This window comes from Quercus robur, chromosome 1 (genome assembly GCF_932294415.1).
Source record: "Quercus robur chromosome 1, dhQueRobu3.1, whole genome shotgun sequence".
Lineage (NCBI taxonomy): Eukaryota > Viridiplantae > Streptophyta > Magnoliopsida > Fagales > Fagaceae > Quercus > Quercus robur.
Window position 1 is genome coordinate 50,882,177 of NC_065534.1, and position 21,066 is coordinate 50,903,242.

Consider the following 21,066-nt stretch of genomic DNA (forward strand, 5'->3'; position numbering starts at 1 on the left):
GCATGAGTATGCATATGCATGCATGAAGCATGCGCACACTAAGCTTGAGCATGCATGTGCATACGCGTCAAGCATGTGCATACGCGTGTATACATACGCATGACCTAGGGTTTCCGTGGCCTCTCTTTACCATAAATATTTTATTTGTTCAAAAAATAAGTTATATTTTTCATAGACATTTTCCTCAAGTCAATTTTCATCTGATCGGGCTCTAAACCAACCTTTGTCTTTAGAATTTTAATATCATCGGGGAACGAGGGCCCGAGTTGTAAGGGGTATAAAATGTGGTGTCTACATTGCCTCGTTGATCAAAAGGGCCTCTTTGTTGAATCGAGCCACATAAAACCTTAAGCTTTCGTCTTCCCGTTGTTTGATGTTTAGAAGGCTTGCCGAAGACCACTTGTACTTTTGTCCATCAATGAAGTGTGTGACGAAATGACCATTCAACTTCTTGAAGGTTAAGACGAAGTTTGGAGGAATCTTGCTGAACCAAACCCTGGCTGATTCTTTGAGCGTGGATGGAAAGCTCTACACATTATCTTGTCCGGTACACTCTGAAGGTGCATAAGAGTTTTAAAGGACTCTAAGTGGTCAAGCGGATCTTTCAAGTCGTCGTAAGCCTTTACTTGTGGCATCTGAAATTTGGGTGGTGTGAGCAATCGCGACCCCGACCCTGACCCCGGCTCGCCAATTTTTTCTTAATCTGGGCCTAACCCGCGTGAACAGGTGGGATCGTGATGCTCAAAATGTCGAATTCACTGTAAAATGTACTCCCCCTAGATCGGGGGTTTTACATGGAGTCGCCACTTATTTAATTTAAATGGAAAAATAAGAAAACCTTCTAAATATATATATATATATATATATATATATATAAAATGCTTCTGTTGTATTATTATATATGACAATTTACATCAATTTTGTAACAAAAATTTACAACGCTTTTTTGGTCCTAGATACAATCTAAGAAAGTAAATTGCTTTATTTCCTAGTTAGATTCTAAAAAGATGTAAAATTTCATATACAAGAGCCTAGTTTAGAACCCTTGATCTTGGTTCGGAGGCTAATTTACGAGACAGGAAGGGATTAAGCACCCATCTCGCCTGGTAAAACCGGTCTCTTAGGTTAAGGTGGCCAATATCATGCCATGTCAAACACATACAAACAATACATCATATAAACATGTTAATTTGCAAGAATTTTAAACAAATATGTGTTGGGGAATTTAACATAAAGAGAAACAAAAAGTGAAATTGGTTAGATAACAATGTAAATGTAAAGAAAGCATGAAAGTAATGGCATGTTCATCCAATAAATTAATGTAAACAAGGAATTCCTAGCCTAGACGTGTTCGTCTAAGCATGTGAAGGAAAATAAAATCGTCATGTTATTTATCATCAACATAATTACAAAAGAAAATTTATTTTTAAGCCTACCAATCATACAAGCAATCATGAGAAGAATAAAGAAAATCACCCAGACATGTTCATCCAAGTATTTAAGCAAAAACCATAATGTTAATTAGACTTGTTTGTCTAAGCATTCAAAAAAGAGAGAAACAACTACCTAGACATGTTCATCGAAGCATGTTATGAAAAGCAAATAATAACTTAGAAGTGTTCATCCAAGCATGTGAAGGAAAACAGAGAATGGTCATGCTATTTGTCATCCACACAATTGCAAAGAGAAAAACAAAACATTTAAGTATATTTGATCATCCAAGCAATTATGAAAAAAGTAAAGAAAAATCCCTTAGACATGTTCATCTAGAGAAAATCAAAATACTTAGACATGTTCATTTAAACATTTAAAAAAGTAAAACAACTACTTAGACAGATTCATCTAAGCACTCAAGAGAAAGTTGCACATTAGCCTAGAAGTGTTCATCTAAGCATGTAAAAGGAATATCAATGAGATATATAGGCATGTTCATTCAAGCATATCATGAAAGAAACAAATAAAGACTTGGAAGCATTTATTCAAGCATGTGTAGAAACTTAAAGAACTTAATTAACTACTTACCAGCATAGAGCATAAATTAAAGGGGGAAGAGATCACTTAAAGGGTTAGGGAGAAAGTAAGGAAGTACTAAACTACAACCAAAGTAAGACACACAACAACTTTTCTTTTCTACTTTCTCACTAGCTCTGTAGAGAGCATGGGGTGTCAAAAATGGAAAAAGTCTTCTCTATTTTAAGGGGAAGGGATGTCTTAGCTTTAAAGCTAAGTTATACACTTTCTTCTTGATAGACCAAAAATGTATTGACCCCTTGTGATGAATTAACCAATTAATTGGCCAAGTTAATTAATTAATTCAATTCACATGCAACAAGCATGGTAGCACAAACAAATCACCAACTAAGTTAAAATGCAGCGAAAAATAAATTGACACAGTGATTTGTTTACGAATGGGGAAAACCTACATAGCAAAAACCTCACCGAGTGATTTTAAAGTCACCACTCTCGAGAATTCACTATTATCAAACAAAGCGGTTACAAGTAAAGGAATCCCAATACCTTATACCAATCTACAGTTTAACCCTTACCCCAATACCCAATTGGACTTGTTCTGTAGTGACAAAATTTCCTTTTAATGCACGGCTCCCAGTACTTGACTAACGAATTCGATGCGCGGATCCAAGTACGTGGCTTACTCACCAACTTGAGAAAGATGTTGGCTGCAACGTTCTTTAGTTCATCACATGATGAAGATCACGAAACTCCTTGGTTACAAAACCTTTCGATGTACAAACACAGCAACTTCTTGAAAAGAAAGATGAATTAGGGCATATGTCTCCGGTTCACAATATGCTTGAGAAAAACTTTTGCGTTGAGTTGCATCAGCTGTAATGGCCCTTAAAACAATCCTTATATATGTTTAGGGTTTTGAGAAAAGAAAGCCTAAACATCTATTTACAGATTGGAGTGAAATCAGCTCTAAAAAACTGATTTTCATAAACCTCGATAGATAACTTATCTGTCGAGAAGCTGTCGAGATTGGGCTTCAGTAGCCTTTTAAACCTCGATAGATACTAGATGTCAAGCTAGCTGTCGAGCTTTAAAATCTAGTATTTCTTCACTTGTTTCTTGGACAGATTTGCATGGCTTTAACACTTGAACTTGAAACCTAGTTCATTGAAGCATTAAACACATCCTAGATCCACCCAATTACAAGTAAAGTGCATTTTGTCAAAGGATTGGCTAATTCTGTATTGAATATGTTCCTAACATTGATTCACATATGTCCTAACAATCTCCCCCTTTGATAATCCGTGACAAAACCACAACAAACAAATGAACATATGAGAGAAGTCATAAACCACTCAACTCATACTCACTTATTGAATACAATAAAATCTATCTTAACACAAATTCTTGAAAAACTTTGCAAGAAGAGAGTTTATGGCAAGAAGACTTTGACAACCTATATTTCTGAAACACTTTAAACAAAACTCATCACGACATCTTAGTGTGAAACAGAAATAAAAGATAGCATATATCAACATATATAAACCTAGATATAAGTACAATGTATGTCAAATGGTCACAAGACCAATATACATAAGGTAAATGTAAAAGAAAGAAAAGAAAATACATAAAAATCTCACTACATCCCTCACAGTATAAACACTCCCCCTAACTCCCCCCTATGTATATGACTACTCTTATATCAAAACTACTCCCCCTAACTACTCCCCATTTTTGTCACAAGTGACAAAGGGTAAGTACATCAAGTAGACATCTCATCATCATTGGGCAAGCTAGCACCATCGTCCTCATTAGCATCATCACTACTGGAGCCATCATCACTCTCATCCTCTGAAGCCGGTGTAGATGGAGAGGTATAAGGAGTGAAGCCACCCATGGCAGCCTGTCGTTGTGCAATACGACCAACACAGGCATTCACCTGACACAACTCATCACTGAATGTGTCAAGGCGAGCATCCGTATGCATAAGCTATGCCATGATGGGCACAAGAGTCATTCCACCCGCAGAAGACGAAGGAGCGAAGGTGGATGGAATAAAAGAAGCTAGAGGAGTTGTCATCTCGGTTCGGGGCAGCCTTGGTCGAAGTTAGGCCTCGCTCCATCAAACGGTAGCAATGCCAATGGCACACATAATGGAAAAGTGTGTAGACTCTAAATAGGAAATAGAAACATGGCGAACGATTCGCGTGATAGCCGAAGGAAAAATGAGCTTATCACAGGTTGTCATATCCCTATAGACATCTATAAGGGATAGAATGAAGTGAGAAGGGAAGTCAATAGAAATGTCCTCTAAGAGGGATAACAAAAATCGAGCACAAGGCTCTATGATAGAGTTATAGTGAGACAAAGGATGTAGAATGAATGTCATCACCATGTTAAGGAATCTCGGACCTTTTGCAAAGCCCGAGCAAGGGGTGTTTTGACGGTCACCCTAATAGGGTTGTTGCATCCCTAGCACATCAATTTTTGTTTTAGCCTCTATGCCGCTTATTCCAAGCTTCCACACTGTATTAAGATTCCACTCCTAAGTCTTCGGAATGGGTTTCCAACAACTAGCTTGTGATTTTTTGAGCTATTTGACATCAATATCTAGTGCAAGGTCTAGCAAAGCATTCTTCAAAGGCACGCATAAACTCTTCTTATTAGTGGGCATAGTTGTGGATTTTAATTGCAAAAGTTGAATGACGAGAGCAATTTTCTTGATGATGGCAATGTTGGTGTTTCTCTCTTCAAGTATAATCTCGAATTCAAGTATGATCAGGGCATTGGTATGGCTTGGAATGCATAAGCTTGTCACAACTTGAAATATATGAACATGCCATGGCTTGGCATGCACGGATCGACCACGAATTTAGATGTGTGATCTTGTCATGGCTTAGAGTGCATGAGCATGTTATGGCTTGGAGTGAATCAGTATGTCATGGCTTTGGTGTGAGGGGATTGATTTTAGATTTCCTTCATTGTTGGGTGCTCCAAGAAGGTTTCCGCTTCTCCCCCTAGTGCAAATGTGATTTACATTAGTAAACAAAAGTCATTGCTAAGCAAAGTAGCACACATGACTTATAGAAAATATTTTTGTACGTTTTTAGACCCCTTAAACCCAAATAGATTAACATAGTTATTTAGCCAAGTGATTAACTTAGGTAAATAATGCAGATCTAGGTTAACACAGATAAATCATATCATTGAAAACAGTGTGGAAAATAAAGAACACAACGATATGATAACCCAAGAAAACCAAACCGGTATAAAACCTGCAGAGGATTTAACCTAGATATCCTCAAGGTAAAACAGATCCACTATGAAAGAATTGAAGTTTACACAATAGCGACTTAGACCACTAACATCCTATTGCTACCTCGAGTAGGAAAATTACTACCACGACCACGTGATAGGTCCGAGTCCACAGACTATACTTCTTTCTTGGATTCACAGCAACCACAAGTACTCCCACTTTTGTATATTTAAGCTCTTTATGCAGCAACCGAACCGATCATCAAGCTCTTGACATAATCTTGATTCTTAATAACCCTAAGTATATGTGAAGGCAAACACCTCGAGATCTCACAAGAGATTCATATACACAGCATAAACAACAACCTAAAAACATGGCTAGGGTTTTCCCTTTTATGCTTAAGGAAAAACATAAAACCCTACACGTCAAACGGGCTTGGGATGAGTTGGAAAATTCTGTAGAAAAACAATCTACATGAGCTTCGATCGATCAAGTCTAATTCTCGATCGATCAAGCCAAGCAGATTTACTTAATAAATCCTGCAGTACACTTGATTTCAACTTTACACATAAACATACTTTGAGCAAGTCTAAAACAAGAATAAACGTTTTAATCATGGTTTGCCAACATTACAAAATGAAGTTCTAATACATTTAAACCTAAAGTCTTAGAACCCAACAATTTTGATTAAAAATTTGAAGGATTGAAACGGTATAAACAATATAGAAAAATTAGTTATCAAAGAGAGTGCTTAAGGGCCTTAGCTTAAGTATGCTTTAGCGCTAGCATATTGCTTGTATGACTTCAAGACTTGGTGTATTGAATGTAGCTACTTGAAGACTTGGTGTGTGGAATATCTAGTGACTTACAGTGGGCTTAGCAATGGTCCTTAGAAATTTGGCAAAGACTTTATATAGCGGTGACACAAAAAATATTTAGCAGCTAAGGGTCACACACGGCGTTAATTACACTCATCCCAAAACGAGTTAATCATTTGCGGCAGCCTCCATATGCTTTAGCGTTAACCCCGACAACAATACAAAATCAACAATAAAGGAGACATATGCTAAAGAGATGTTGAAAATGAGCTTTTAGCATTGTCATTAGGGGTTCTTATGTTGAAATTGATGTTTAGAGCTTTGCTTTGTTGATTATCGGCCAGAGCCTTCCTTCCTTTCGAGGTCGGACTAGCAGTTCACCATTTTTTCATTTTTAAGCTACAACAAATGTTCACAAATATTATGTAAAGCAAGAGGTGTATGATAATTCGTCCATAAGAATAATAGCTAAAAGAGAATGTAAATGACTAGAAGAAAATTTTTCCCTTAAATAAGAAAGTTGATTCTCCCTCCATCCTCAAAATCTTTCACTTCTTCAATGGCTTCCAAAGGTTGGAGCGATTTTGTCTCATGTTTAGGAGCATCTCCAGCGGCTAAATAAGCTAAGGATATGATAGGCCAAGAATGTATTGACCCTTTGTGATAAATTAACCAATTGATTTAGCCAAGTTAATTAATTAATTCAATTAACATGCAAAATGCATGGTAGCACAAACAAATCACCAATTAACTAAATGTACTGAAAATTAAATTGACACGGTAATTTGTTTACGAATGGAGAAAACCTACATGGCAAAAACCCCACTGGGTGATTTTAAGGTTACCATTCCCTAGAATCCACTATTATCAAAACAAGCGGTTACAAGTAAGGAATCCCAATACCTTATACTAACCTACAGTTGAACCCTTACCCCAATACTCAATTGGACTTGTTCTGTAGTGACAATCTCTCTTATTCAATACACGGCTCCTAGTATGTGACTAACCAATATATGCGTGGATTCTAGTACACGACTTAATCACCAACTTGAGAAAGATGTTGGCTGAAAAGTTCTTCAGTTCATCACACAATGAAGATCAAGAAGCTCCTTGGTCACAAAACCCTACGGTGTACAAACACAGCAGCTTCTTCAATAGGAAGATGAACTAGGGCAAATTCTGTCTCCGGTCACAATTTGCATGAACACAACTTTGCTTCACACTTGCTTTGACGGCCCTCAAAACAATCCTTATATATGTTTAGGGTTGTGAGAAAAGAAAACCAAAACATCTACACACGGATTGGATGCAAAACAGAACTGAAAATCTGTTTTTCATAAATCTCGACAGATAGAATATCTATCGAGCTAGCTGTCGAGTTTCGGGCTTCAGCAGCTTTTTAAATCTCGATAGATACTAGCTATCGAGCTAGCTATCGAGTTTTAAAATCCAGCACTTCTTCACTTGTTTCTTAGATAGACTTGCATGACTTTAACACTTGAACTTGAAACCTTATTTCTTAAAGTATTAAACACATCCTAGATCTACCCAATTACAAGTAAAGTGCATTTTGTCAAAGGATTAGCCAATTACACAAAATATTGATATATGTTCCTAACATGATTCACATATGTCCTAATAATTTCCCCCTTTGGCAATCCATGATAAAACCACAACAAATAAATTAACATATGAGAGAAGTAATAAATCACTTAACTTATACTCACTTGTTGAATACAATAAAATCTGTCCTAACACAAACTCTTAAAAAACTTTGCAAGAAGAGAGTTTATGGCAAGAAGACTTTGACAACCTGTATTTCTGAAACGCTTTAAATATAACTCATCAAGGTATCTTAGTGTGAAATAGAAATATAAGATTGCATGCATTAAATAAGAAACATGTGTATAAAGAAAGAAAAGAAACAACACATGGAAAGATAGGTGAAACATGATAACAACATCATCAAATATATATCAAAGATAAGTACAATGTTTGCTATCACTAAGTGGTCACAATACCAATGTATAAGAGATAATGTATCTAAAAATAGAAAGAAAAGAAATGATACAAAAATCCTCACTACATCCCTCATGTACACTCCCTCTATCACAAAATCTCCTATACTAATCCTCCCCCTATGAGTATGACTATTCTCATCTCAAAACTACTCCCCCTTTTTGTCACGAGTGACAAAAGGCAAGTACATCAAGTAGACATCTCATCATCACTGGGCGAGCTAGCACCATCATCCTCAATAGCATCATTATTGTCGAAGCCATCGTCACTCTTATCCTTGGACGCCAGTGGAGATGGAGAAGAAGCAACAGTGAAACCATCCATGACAGCCTGTCGTCATGCGATACGACCAACATAGGTGTTCACCTGACACAACTCATCACTAAGAGTGTCAAGGCGAGCATCCATGCACACAAGCTGTGCCATGATGGCCTCAAGTGTTACTCCACCCGTAGAAGACGAAGGAGCGGAGGTGGATGGAATGGTGGAAGTAGGAGGAGTCGTTGTCTCTATCCGGGGCCGCCTCCATCTGAGCTGCGCCTCACTTTGTCAAACGATAACTGCATCTATGGCACACATCACAGGAAAATGAGGAGACTCAAAATAAGAGATAGAAAAGTGGCAAAGAATCCGCATGATAGATGAAGGAAAAATAAGCTTATCACGTGTCACCGTATCCTTGAAAACATCTATAAGAGAAAGAATGAAGTGAGATGGGAAGTCGATAGAGATATCCTCTAAGAGGGATAGCAAAAATCAAGCACGAGGTGTTGTGATAATGTTATAGTGAGACAAAGGATGAAGAATGAATGCCATCACCATGTTCAGGAACCTCGGACCTTTTACAAAGGCCGAGCAAGGGGTGTTTTGGCAATCACCCTAAGAAGAAGGTGTCTCACAGAAGAGAGACGAGAGTTTGTCTTTGGACACTATCCTTAGACGATCACAACTAGGGTAGTCAGGATGCGCTACCCTAGGAACGTGTAGTACCTCGGAGACAATCTCCGGAGTAACTACGAAGCGCGTACCTTGAACCTGAGAGAAGAAATGAGGTACAAAAGTATCAATTCCGTGCATATTGGAGTAAAACTCTTGTATGATCATGGAATGGCACTTGACCGGGGCGCCACACAATGACTCCCAACCCCTACTGTAGATGACAATGGGTAGGTCAGTATCAGAAAAGTCCGATAAGATGACTTGGCGTTCACAATGAATGCCTTATCTACAAAAGTTTTCCGAGAAGTCCTTATAGGCCTTCTCATCACGGAACCAAACGTGAGATGGAATGGGGTCAGAGGAAGAAGAAGCGGATGCCCCAGAACGAAGAGGGTTCTAGGACGGAGTGGATTTGCAATTGGGTGCCATAGTGCAGACTAACGCAAGAAAGAGAGAGAGGGAGAGAGAGAGAGAGAGACAATAAGAAAAGTACCAACAACATAATATAGAAGAATAAAAAAAATTGAAGGTACATATGCATGAAAAGAAAGAAGCACAAGATCAAAGGTGACCGGGGTGAACCAGCCAAGAACCCTCCGAATCTTAAATTAGTTTTCTCTCTTGAACTCAAGAATTCCAACTTTATAAGTGGTGAAAAACTTACCTTAATTTAATATGGCTGAGTCCTTTTATAGTAAGTTTTGGAGTGGTTACTTGTTTAGTAACTTCCCCAACGTGGGTGGAAGTTAGAAGGTTCAGACTTAATTTCTACAACTGCTATTGGAAGTTAAAAACTTAGTAGGAAGTTAGAGCGATGAATAAGATTGCGTTCCCACTTCAGAATAGTAGAACGTGGTCCATATTATAAGCTTTTGGATAGAGATTTACTCTAAAAATTATTAAGTGTTAGATAGTCGTCTAGGTGACTCCATGCTGGATGACCTTCTTGCACTTGGACGACCTTATTCGAAGGCACTCATAGGTTAAATCTCTATTGCAATTTTGAACATTTAATATATCAGGTGGACGACCTTCTTGGTCTTGGATAACATGATGGACGAACTGGAGATAGTCCAATTTTTTGGTTCACCATCAACACTAATTTGGTGTTTGGGCTTGGGTTGCTTTTGTTTAAGGAAGAGTTTGACATGCTTTTAACATGATTTGGGAAATAAAGGGGGGTTTGCTCTAATTGGTTGCCTTTTGATAGCCATTTCAAATTATTGGAATAGTCACCTAAGTGAGGGCTAGTAGCTGGAGTTGGCCAATGAGAGCCAACTATGTTTTAACTACAAAAATGGTTTAGAGTAGAAACTTTGGGTCACAAACAACCAGAGCATAAAAACTCTTTTGGGGTGGAAATTTTTGGTACAAGACCTCCTCCATGAGCCTGATGTGCTACTAGTGTCCCTTGCCCACTTGGTAGCACGTATGCATTAGGCTCATGCAAAAGGTCTAAAAGGAACCAACTCATACCCTCCAAACCACACTTTTCTAATTTCCCCAATAAATTGCATAGGCTTGAGTCATGCTTAAAAGAATAAAATATAATATAATACATGAATTGAGCCCATAGGGAAGTCGAGCATGGTTGAATCAGGCTTGTACAAAATGTGTCGCGAAAATGGGTATCAACAATAAGTAAAATAAGATCTACATTTATCTTGAGATTTTGTTTTTGATTTTCAATGTCCATTTGCTTAGCCATAAACTTGAGGATTTTTATGTAGAGATGGATGACATTAATAAAGAAGAAAGCTTGAAAAATTTAGAGAGATAAAATAGAGATAGTAAATAGGTGTTTGGAGAAAATATCCAAATTAATTATTGGTTGAACTTATTTGAAAATTAAAATTTTATAATAATAAGTGGTTAATATTCATTTTATGAATGACCAAAAGAAAAATATTAACTAAATAAACAAAGATATATAACATAACTTATCAAATTATTCAAACAAAATTTTGTCAAAAAATTATTTAAATCAGCCATCTAATACATGGCATAGTTGTAAACATGGTTTTTACAAAAACAGTGTATTCAAATTGATATAATAATAATATGAAGTAAAAAAATAAAAAGAATACAACCTTTGTAAAATTTTTTGTGCAGTTGAATCTTAGGGTCCGTTTGGATACAGCTGAAAACTGAAAACTGAAATTGAAAACTGAAAAATACTGTAGCAAAATAATTTTTAAATGTGTGAATAGTATCGTGGGACCCATTTTTAATGAAAAAGTTGCTGAAAAGTGTATTTTGTGGAACCCATGAACAGTGCATAAAAGCACTGTTTACAAAAGAAAAGTCAAAAAGTTACGGCTTGACCAAAAAAAAAAAAAAAAATTCTGAAACGTAAACGTGCGTCTGGGAAGCGCAAAACGCGCTTCCCAAACGCACTCTTACTCCCAAACTTGTGGACTCCATGTTATGGTTTGCTCATATATATATAGGTGAGAAAAAATGTAACTATTGTTTGAATGATTATTGTAATTTATTGATAGTAATTAATAAAATAAAACCTAAAACTTTTTTTCCTAATATAATGGAAACTAGGCAATTGATTGTCATTTAAAGTAATTAAAATTATATAAATATCACACTCATAAAGTCATACGTTGGTATTAGCTTGGAAAAAAGAGAGCCATTCTTATGATAAAACCAAAAATGACTCTTTGTTTGCCAAGATAATACAATTAAATATATATATATATATATATATATATATTATAGTTAGATGTCAATGAAATATATTTGAGTCTTGTATTATGATAGCTTTTGTAATTTATCATGGTACTGCATTACACAAATTTGACACATTTTAAAATATGCCTTTTAGGTTACTCGGAGGTTGTAGGAAGGCTTTAATTCAGGGAGATTTTGAGTTAGCTTTATACAGTTTGTTGTTGAATGATGTAGTATCCTTTTCTAGTTCTTATTCTAAATTACTCTACTCTCATACTAAGAAGTTGCACATAGATTGGCTAGACTAGTAGCCAACATCCAAGACTATGCAGTGTGGATGAAAGATATTCCTCCACACATCTATCCTATAATTTAGGTTGATATATCTGTTATGCATTAAGAAAGCTTTGATGTCTTTTCCCTAAAAAACAATTTTACCCAATAAAAAAAGAAACCGAGAGAAAAAAAATGATGGATTATTTTAAAAATTCTTATAGAGGATATTTATAATATATAATTGTGGAATTTATAGTGTTCATTTAAGAACCTTTTTTTTTTTTTTTAATTTTATTTATTGTTAGCACATGGCAAAAAGATTGACATGTGTACCAATAATTGTTTGCCACATAACATTATTTTTCCAAATCATACCTAATAAATGGAGGAAGTTACAAATAGTGATATGTATCATTGTTTTATGCATTGTTAAAGGAACACGTATCACTATTTTGTGCATTCACCAATTTTAGGGATCCGACTTAGATAGATAGATTGTCAGTCAGAATAAGTATCCGTTTGGGAACAGTTTATCGATCTTTTTGCTAGAAATGTTTGCTAAAAGTGTGTTAAAATATATTTGTACCTTGAAAAATTTTGAAAAAGTCAAAAAATGCGGGAAAAAGTGAGTTTTAAAAAGTTGTACATAAAAACTAAAAACTAAAGTTGATGCCAAATAGACTCTAAGGATGATGTCACACTAATTACAACTTATAATCTTAACAATTTTCTATAAAAGAAAAGAAAAAATTGGGTGCTTTTCATTACTCTTAAAATTTTAATTGATTGAATTATTTGGTACGGTATTTTTGAATTTGGAATCAAATCATGGACATTTGGAATAGGAAGAAAAGCTTCTCTTTTTTTCTATTTTAATAAACCCAAATCTTAAAGGGGAAACCCAAACCAAAAAATTAGTAATAATAAGGCAGGGGGTATTTATGTCTTTTAGGACCTATTTGGATTGAAGAGAGAAGAAATGAAGAGTGAAGCGAAGTAAAGTAAAATTAAATAAAAATAAACTATGTTTTGGCCATCTCTACTGTATTCTCATTTCCTCCATTCCGTTCAAACCGACATACATATATTTTTTTAAGTGACAAAAAAACAAATAAATAAAAATACCATCAAATTTCACAATCCAACGGTAGCACAAGGTCGAATCCGTCTTTGTATCCATGCCCTCGCTTTTTTTCTTAGCCAAAAAAAAAAAGGGGTAACACACCCCGCTGAACACTCTGTGCGCAATTCTCCACCACACTCTCTCTCTCTCTCTCTCTAACTCTCAAAATGGCTCTGAACCTCTCTCTCTCAGCTCCACCCATTCGGTCCCCGCAACAACCTCTTCTCCACTACTCCGCGAAGCACACGATCGTGGTTTCCTCCGACGGACTCTCATACCCAAAGAGCACCGTGAGTAGGAGGAGGAGCAGAAGAGTGGTGACGAGAGTGAGGTCGAGCTTGGACATTGTGGGACCCACAGTCAAAGTGGGACAAGTTACCGAGGTCGACAAGGACACCTTCTGGCCCCTCGTTAAGGCCGCCGACGACAAGACCGTCGTCCTCGATATGTACACCCAATGGTATATTATTTACATACCTGTACTTCATTTTTTTTCTAAAATAAATAAACAAATGAGTCAGTGGTGTGATCACATATTCACTGTCATTTACACTTATTATTAAAATTAGTATTTTTATTATCTATTGTTATTAACTTGTGGCCAACGGCTGTAAAATATTTTGTGAAAATTTGTGCATGCAATTTTTTATTTCAATTTGTTTCATAGTGGTTTCTAGAAAAATAAAAATAAAAAATAATTGTTTCATAGTGACATATTTAGTGGGAATAAGTTGAGTAGAATTATAGTTATAACATTATTATTAAGAAAAAAAGTGTTTACTTATATATATTTTTATTGTTATTTCTTTAAAAAATAAGTTGGTTATAAGTAAGGAGGCTCAAAACAATCCACTGCATGCAAAAATTAATAAAAATATGGATTTAAAGTTGAAGTGGCTTGACTCTCTACCTCTTGTGCACCCTTAAGCCGACCCCTATTTTATGCTTAAAAGTAACAACATACATAAGTCAAATAATTATATCAAACTTCCCCTAGAGTTAGTATTTTTTTTTTTTATTGTTTTGCTGAATAAATACTTTATTGATAGTCATCAGAGAATAATTTTGGTATGTTAGTTGGGTTGGTGAAGAAAAATAATATATATTTTTTTCTTTTAAAGTTTTTTTAGTTTGGGTGAAAGGAAAGAAAAAGTAAAATGTGAATGAGCATGTTTGGAGTACACTCTAAATTTTACGGCTCCTCGCACTGAGTTACACTATGCGAAAAAAGGGTCTGGCTCGGTCACTGCGTATTAATAGGACTTTTTTTTTTTTTTTTGGAGGGGGTATTAATAGGACTTAAGTGCCCAAAAAAAAAAAATACGAATTGAGGAACAAAATAAATATTCTTATTGATAATATTAAAGAATATCTATTTTGTATGTGTACTCTTTAATATTATCAATAAGAATATCTGTTCCCCTCGATTCATGTAAGTGTGATTTTCAGTTGATTTTGATGTTTTAAACTTGGCTTGGGAGTTTCTGAAACTGAGTTTGTTATGAGTTTCTACTTGGTTGCTGAAAAGACTGAAAAACGATGGGAAGGGAGAGGAAAAAACGGATTTTTCTTCTTAAGGAGGAAATATTAATGTTTTTTTTTTTTTTTTTTTGGGTATGATTTTTTGTTTTTTTTTTGGATTAATTTCTTAGAAAAGGAAAAAGCTAAAGTTACCACCAATTTTCTAAAGGTAATGAATGCCAATAGTACCATTTTAGCAACATAATAAATAAATATTTGAATTGCTTTTTTGTGTCTGGTGACACATACACATCAATTTATAAGGTTTATGTAGTAATATTTGTAGTATACTTAGCAATTAGCATCACTCTCGAGAAAATTAGAGGAGAGAAATGGAAAGAAAATGGGAAGCAATATAAGGGGTGTATTCGCGTGTATTGTTAGAATGCATTTTTTGCTAAGATTTTAACCAGGAATCAAGTGACCTATTTGAAACTTTGATTTATTTGGATTTGAATTTGATTTTTACTCTATGAATTTTGTCTGGATTTTGATCTTCAGCTTCAGTTTTTGGGTGTCTTGGTGTTGGGTAGAAAAGGGTTTGGGATTATAACTTCAATAGAATAGAATAATAGCAAAGAATACACATGGCCAACTCTGACTAGTCTATTGAGGATCGATAGATGACTCCAAAATTTTGACACTAAAAGGCTTGGTTGTTATTGTTGAGTTTAGTTTTTTGGATTTAGATCTATGTTCTAGATGGAGAAGCTAGTGTATTACTCCATGTACTTAATTATAGAATTCGGTTTGAGCAAAGATAAAGTTATTGTCACATTTAGGATCAAATGTTGGAAGTTAAATTAATTGGCATACTTGAAGATCAGTAGAGGCATACTTGAAGATCAGTAGAGGTTGACAGTATCAGAAGGGAATGCTAGATTTCATTCATGATTTTTACAAGTAATCTTCGATCCAAACTCAATCACCTATTCAGTAGGTTACTTCAAACTAAGTTTACCTAATTCCCTTTTGGACCTGAACTGCCTTTGGACCTGAATATGTTGCATGTGAATTGTAATTGTTCAATCTATGCTGCTTAGTTTTTTCTGCTGGGAAATTATACTAGTTCTTGATATTGCTTAAAGATTGGAGGTGCTCTCAAACTTTATCATTTTTTTTCTCTCTATATGTTAAGAACCTTACCATGGAGTTTTTTAATATCAAACGGCCTCTTTAGAGGGTAATGATAGTGGTTGATTTTCCCACTTTAATAAGCAGTTTTACCACGTCAGCTGAAGCTATAGATAATTGTCCACCCTTTCCAAACGTGATTTGTATATTACGTATGGTCATGCCTAAGGACATATAGTTTGAAGAAGATTCTTCTTTTTGGTAATCAAAAATTTCTTTGCTTAAAAGAATAACAAATGCTCATGACACATGTAACATCACAATTTTCAATTTTCCTCTTAGAATTTTATGAGGATTGAATTGTAAAAGTTTCTTCAACCTAAAAAAATCGTTGTCTGCCTATATTATGATTTTTTTCTTATCTCTACTTGTACCTGATAACAGAAACAAGGTAGTGTGTCCTGCTTTTCTGTTTGTCTGTGTTCTGTTGTCTGAATCTTGGAGTGCTCAAAGACTAAGATGTGAAAACTAGCTAAGTTTGCAATCACTGTGTAATTTTATTTAGATTATAGGATTTGCCATATTGTATGTCTTGGAAAGCTTAGGTTATTAGATTGTCACAATCTATGTTCTAACCCATTTTCCCTAGTTTTCAGCCTGTTTTGTGTGACTGAATTGCTTGTTAGTCTTTACAGATTGATGAAGGCTCCAGATAGCCTCTATGTTTTGCACTAACTACACTTGCTAAGAAAGTGGTATTTTCTGTTGGAAGATTAGAGTAGCCTTATCCTATTAACTAACTGGTGCTCTCTACACCGCTTTCTGCTATTTACATTGATGAGTGTTTTTTAGAAACCTTGATTATAAATCATACCTCCTGTTCCTGGTGTAATCATTATCATCTTCATAGGCTAGAACACACTTTAGTGTTGTAATTCTCCAAAGTTAATCTGTTGAGAACCCATTGACGATCCCAAATTTTGGGGCAGCTTTGTTGTTGTGGAAATTTGTCTAAACTCATGCCTGATTTATGAAAGGTATAATTCGCATTTGGTTACATAAGCAGAAACTATTTTGGGAAGGATTTCTATCTTGCGGATGTCATGTCTTTTCCTAATTAGAGACTACTTTGGGATCTTCGATTCTATAGAGAGCCCCAAGATTGGGAGATAGAACAATTTGATATTTTTTGGAACCTTATACACTCTATGACCTTTACTGGTGAGGGGCAAGACAAACTTTGCTGGAAGTCGACAAAGAATAAGGGCTTTAAGGTTAGTGAGTTCTATTTATCCCTCTTCTTGACCCCTGACAACCTCTATGACCTTTACTGGTGAGGGGCAAGACAAACTTTGCTGGAAGTCGACAAAGAATAAGGGCTTTAAGGTTAGTGAGTTCTATTTATCCCTCTTCTTGACCCCTGACAACCTCTTTCTGTGGAAACCTGTGTGGCACTCAAACATCCTTCCTAGAGTTGCTTTCTTTTCTTGGACTGCCACCTTATGCAAGATTTTGACCCTTGATAGATTGTGGAATAAGGGTGTACCCATCATGGATTAGTGTTATATGTGTAAAAAAAGTAGGGAGTCGGTAAACAATCTTCTTCTTCATTGTCCCATTGCCTTCAAGCTATGGTCTATGGTTTGAAACCTTTTTGGTGTGATTTGGGTGATGCCTCAAAGTGTTGCAAATTTATTTGCATCTTGGCAGGGTCCATTTGGTAGACAGCGCAGTATAGACTTATGGCAGGCTGTCCTACATTGTGTGTTATGGTGTCTTTGGTGGGAAAGGAACAGTAGATGCTTTGAGGGGACGGAACGGTCGATTCTTGAGATTAAATCTCTCCTCCTCCACTCTTTATTTGCTTGGTGTTCTATTTTCACTTCTTTTTCTTGCTCTAATTTTGTTGTTATGCTTGATCATTGTAATTTCCGATCTTGATGTAATCCTTTCTATGCACACTCCTGGTGTACATGGGGCTTTTGATTTATGAAATATCGTTATTTATCAAAATATATACATATATATATATATATATATATAAGCAGAAACCTCATGTGGGAGAACATGAGGTCTCCCACATGAGGTTTTGCCATGTGGCACTCTAATTTGTATTTAGCTTCTTTAATCTTTTCTCATTAAATTTTTTTATTGTTACCCAAAAGATCAGGTTAACTTCTTTTTACTATCATCTAAAAGACGAGTTGTTGTTGAACATTAGGCCAAATCAAACCAAACTTTATGAAAAGCCCAAGCCCACTTATTCCCTTACATATTATGACCTAAGCATGATCATTTCCCATGTGTAGATGAAAGCTAACCCACTTACAAACTCTCTTTCTCCTCCCCACGTATTGATGAAACTTGAAAGCCAAGACCTTAACTCACTTAGAAATTCTCTTCCTCTGAGCTTCCCTTCAGACTACACACACTCTTTAACTTTTTTGCAAACAATGGTTTGTAGACTGGATTCAGTGATCCAATTTGACCAAACCAACGTTCTTGCTCATTTTTCAAGTCTTAATTCATCCATTCTGCATAAACTAATAGAGATGTATAGTCAAGGAAGATACACAATCACTCTAAAAAATAAAAATAAAAAAGGAAATGTATGGCCTAACCTCTCTCTCTCTCTCTCATTTTGAGTGGTATATTAGAATTTCCCAAATAGAAGATAATATTCAATCTTATCAATGGGCTACACATTGGAAAGATTATCTACTAAGATAACGAATGTTTCTCTTGCTGTGTTACAGAAAATGTCAAATGGTATGCAATATGGCATAGTCACCAATAGTCATATTGCATTCAACTGTATTCATATTAAATTTTGAGGCATCTATGATGCTATGGTACTAGGTATGAAAACCAATTTGTTAATGACTTCCTACAGCCGATTAAGAAATTCACAAGAAGTTGGACCAAACTGTTTGTGATGCCTTCGAATTACTGGTGTGTGTTTTATTTTATTTTATTTTTCACAAATTCATGAAAGTGGTAGGTCCATCATAAGCATAAAGATGATCATAAATTTAGATATTGACAAACAATTGAGATACTACGATCATAGATTCTAATAGCATTTGTCCCTTCTGAAAATCTAAACAATTTATAGAATTCTAGCCATAAATATTTTGCATATAATCTATGATGCAAAAATACATTTGGTATCCCATATGATAGAAACTAGAGAGGACTACAAAAAATTTTAGTTAGATGAACACTATCTTTATTTTTATTTTTAAGTCTTCTTTTAGTATTTATTGTTTCAGTTTGAGACCAATATAATATAATTATACTTTTTATGCAAATCTTGAGACTAACATACTTTAGTCAAAATTTTCACGCGCATCGCACGGGTTTCCAACTAGTTATTATGAATGGATCCTGTACAGATGAACTAGTAAAGTTCATCCAAATTAATCTGCATTGGAAACAAGGGGTCATCAGCAGCTCAAAAAGGAGTAAAAGAGGTTTGCTTATACCTTCTTCAAAATTATATCAACACTGATAAACTAATCTGACATGGTATTTCCTTGAATACAGAGACGCAGTACTTTTATACTGGCTTCTCAAAAAAAAAAAACTTTAAATTGCGTGTAGTTTGTGTAAATATAAATGAGTTTAAACTGAGTACATTTTCCTTGGTTCTGTACTATGGATATACATGTATCTGATCTGATCCACTGAGAGACCCAATTGAAACAAGCTTGATGGTTCTCTTCTGCACAACAACCGGAGTTATTTAACGTGTCTCAATATTGAAACCTCATTGGTTATAGAGCTTTTATGTCCCTCTTGTCCAGTTCTCAATCTATAAATAAATTTTAGTAAATAACTTTCGCTTTATTTCTAACTCTATCCAAACTTCTGCAGGTGTGGTCCATGCAAGGTGATGGCTCCAAAGTTTCAGGAACTGTCTCAGAAGTATCTTGACGTTGTATTTCTAAAGCTTGATTGCAACCAAGAAAATAAGGTCTGTAGTTACCATGAACTCATGTAGTTTACAATACATTGGTTTAACCTAGAGCATACACACATCCACTTACATAGATCCACACTCTATCTTATGTGGTATATCTTTTAATTGCTAGCAGCCATTGGCAAAGGAGCTTGGGATAAAAGTTGTTCCTACTTTCAAGATTCTCAAGGACAGCAAGGTTGTAAAAGAAGTCACAGGGGCCAAATTTGATGATCTAGTCCTTGCAATCGATGCTGTTAGATCTAGCTAGTAACCCATTTCTCTTCTCTTCCCAGTAAAATGTTCATAATACATAGAACTGCTTCCGCTTCAAACAATTAATTGTACTTGTATGTATTGATGATATATTTTCTTTTTATTATGAAATTAGTATTGAAAGGAGAAATGTAATCACATTCTGCTTTCAGAAAAGAGAATGGACCAAAATGGTCCTTATTTTATATTTGAAAGATGTACTAATATTAATATATTCTCAACAAAAAAAAATACTGATATAAAAAAATTGATATGCTTGCCAAGTGGAGGAAGATATTTGAATAAAAATACAAGTTTAATAACTTTATTTTATTCTCTTTGTAGCTGTAGGAATAACTTTCTGGTTAGAAAAATTAGCAGATTGGATTTAGCTAGGTCAGGTTATCACCAAAAACATCTTTAAGAGCATCTCCAACAAGAAAACTAAACACAAAATTCTCTCTATTATAAAGAATAAACCCACAAAATAGGTCTCCAATGGACTCTTTATACCCGGAATATTTTTTGGCTCATGGACAGTTGCTCATCAAGTCTGATGGATTAATGTTCATTCTTCAAATGTTTTTTTTTTTCTATTATAATAATCAAGTATTGAATAAAAAAATATTGGAAGATGTGTAGTTGTTAAAAAAAGAATAAATAATGAATGAAAAAATAATATTTAAATGAGATAGAGAATGTGATAGAGAATCTGTTGAAAAGTATATTTGAAAAAGTGGGAAGTTAAAAGATAAAAGTCATTGTTCATTCTCCAAACACAAAAATTTGTCTAATCTGCTGGAGATGCTCTAATGGTTCTTCAATTTATTTGGTTTGCTCTTTCGGTAGTACATCACCCAATGTTTATGAGTATGGGTGTAGGACTAAACTGTCCAATTATCAAAGGGTGGTAGACTCACTTTATTAAAAATTACAATTTCTAGTCTTCCAACTTATTATCTTTGTCTATTTATGGTTCCTAAAACTGTGGCCGCTAGATTAGAACAAATTTAGAGGAATTTTTTGAAGGAATCCTTAGAGGAGTGTTTCAAATACTCCTTGGTGGCTTGGGAAAAAGTTTGCTTACCTTTTGAGTTGGGTGGATTGGGGATTCGGAAATTAGTGTCTTTTAATTAGGCTTTATTAGGGAAATGACTATGGAGGTATAGTCACG

General features: G+C 35.1%; 1 protein-coding gene across 2 annotated transcripts; it reads left to right on the top strand.

Moving 5' to 3' along the window:
• Window positions 1–13,160: 13,160 nt before the first annotated feature.
• LOC126691349 (thioredoxin F-type, chloroplastic-like) lies at window positions 13,161–20,100 on the top strand. Of its 2 annotated transcripts, none has more exons than XM_050386401.1 (3): window positions 13,161–13,541; window positions 19,553–19,652; window positions 19,771–20,100. In XM_050386401.1, the coding sequence occupies exons 1-3, from the start codon at window positions 13,249–13,251 to the stop codon at window positions 19,906–19,908; spliced, it is 531 nt and encodes a 176-aa protein (XP_050242358.1). In that variant the 5' UTR covers window positions 13,161–13,248; the 3' UTR covers window positions 19,909–20,100. The 2 variants fall into 2 exon arrangements, with proteins under 2 accessions (XP_050242358.1, XP_050242363.1); XM_050386406.1 differs by having other exon boundaries at window positions 13,164–13,541; window positions 19,774–20,100.
• Window positions 20,101–21,066: the final 966 nt, after the last annotated feature.

Coding starts and splice junctions, on each gene's coding strand:
- LOC126691349 (XM_050386401.1), top strand. CDS start 13,249: ATGGCTCTGAACCTCTCTCTCTCAGCTCCACCCATTCGGTCCCCGCAA. Junction 13,542..19,552: donor CTCGATATGTACACCCAATG/GTATATTATTTA, acceptor AAACTTCTGCAG/GTGTGGTCCATGCAAGGTGA. Junction 19,653..19,770: donor ATTGCAACCAAGAAAATAAG/GTCTGTAGTTAC, acceptor TTTAATTGCTAG/CAGCCATTGGCAAAGGAGCT.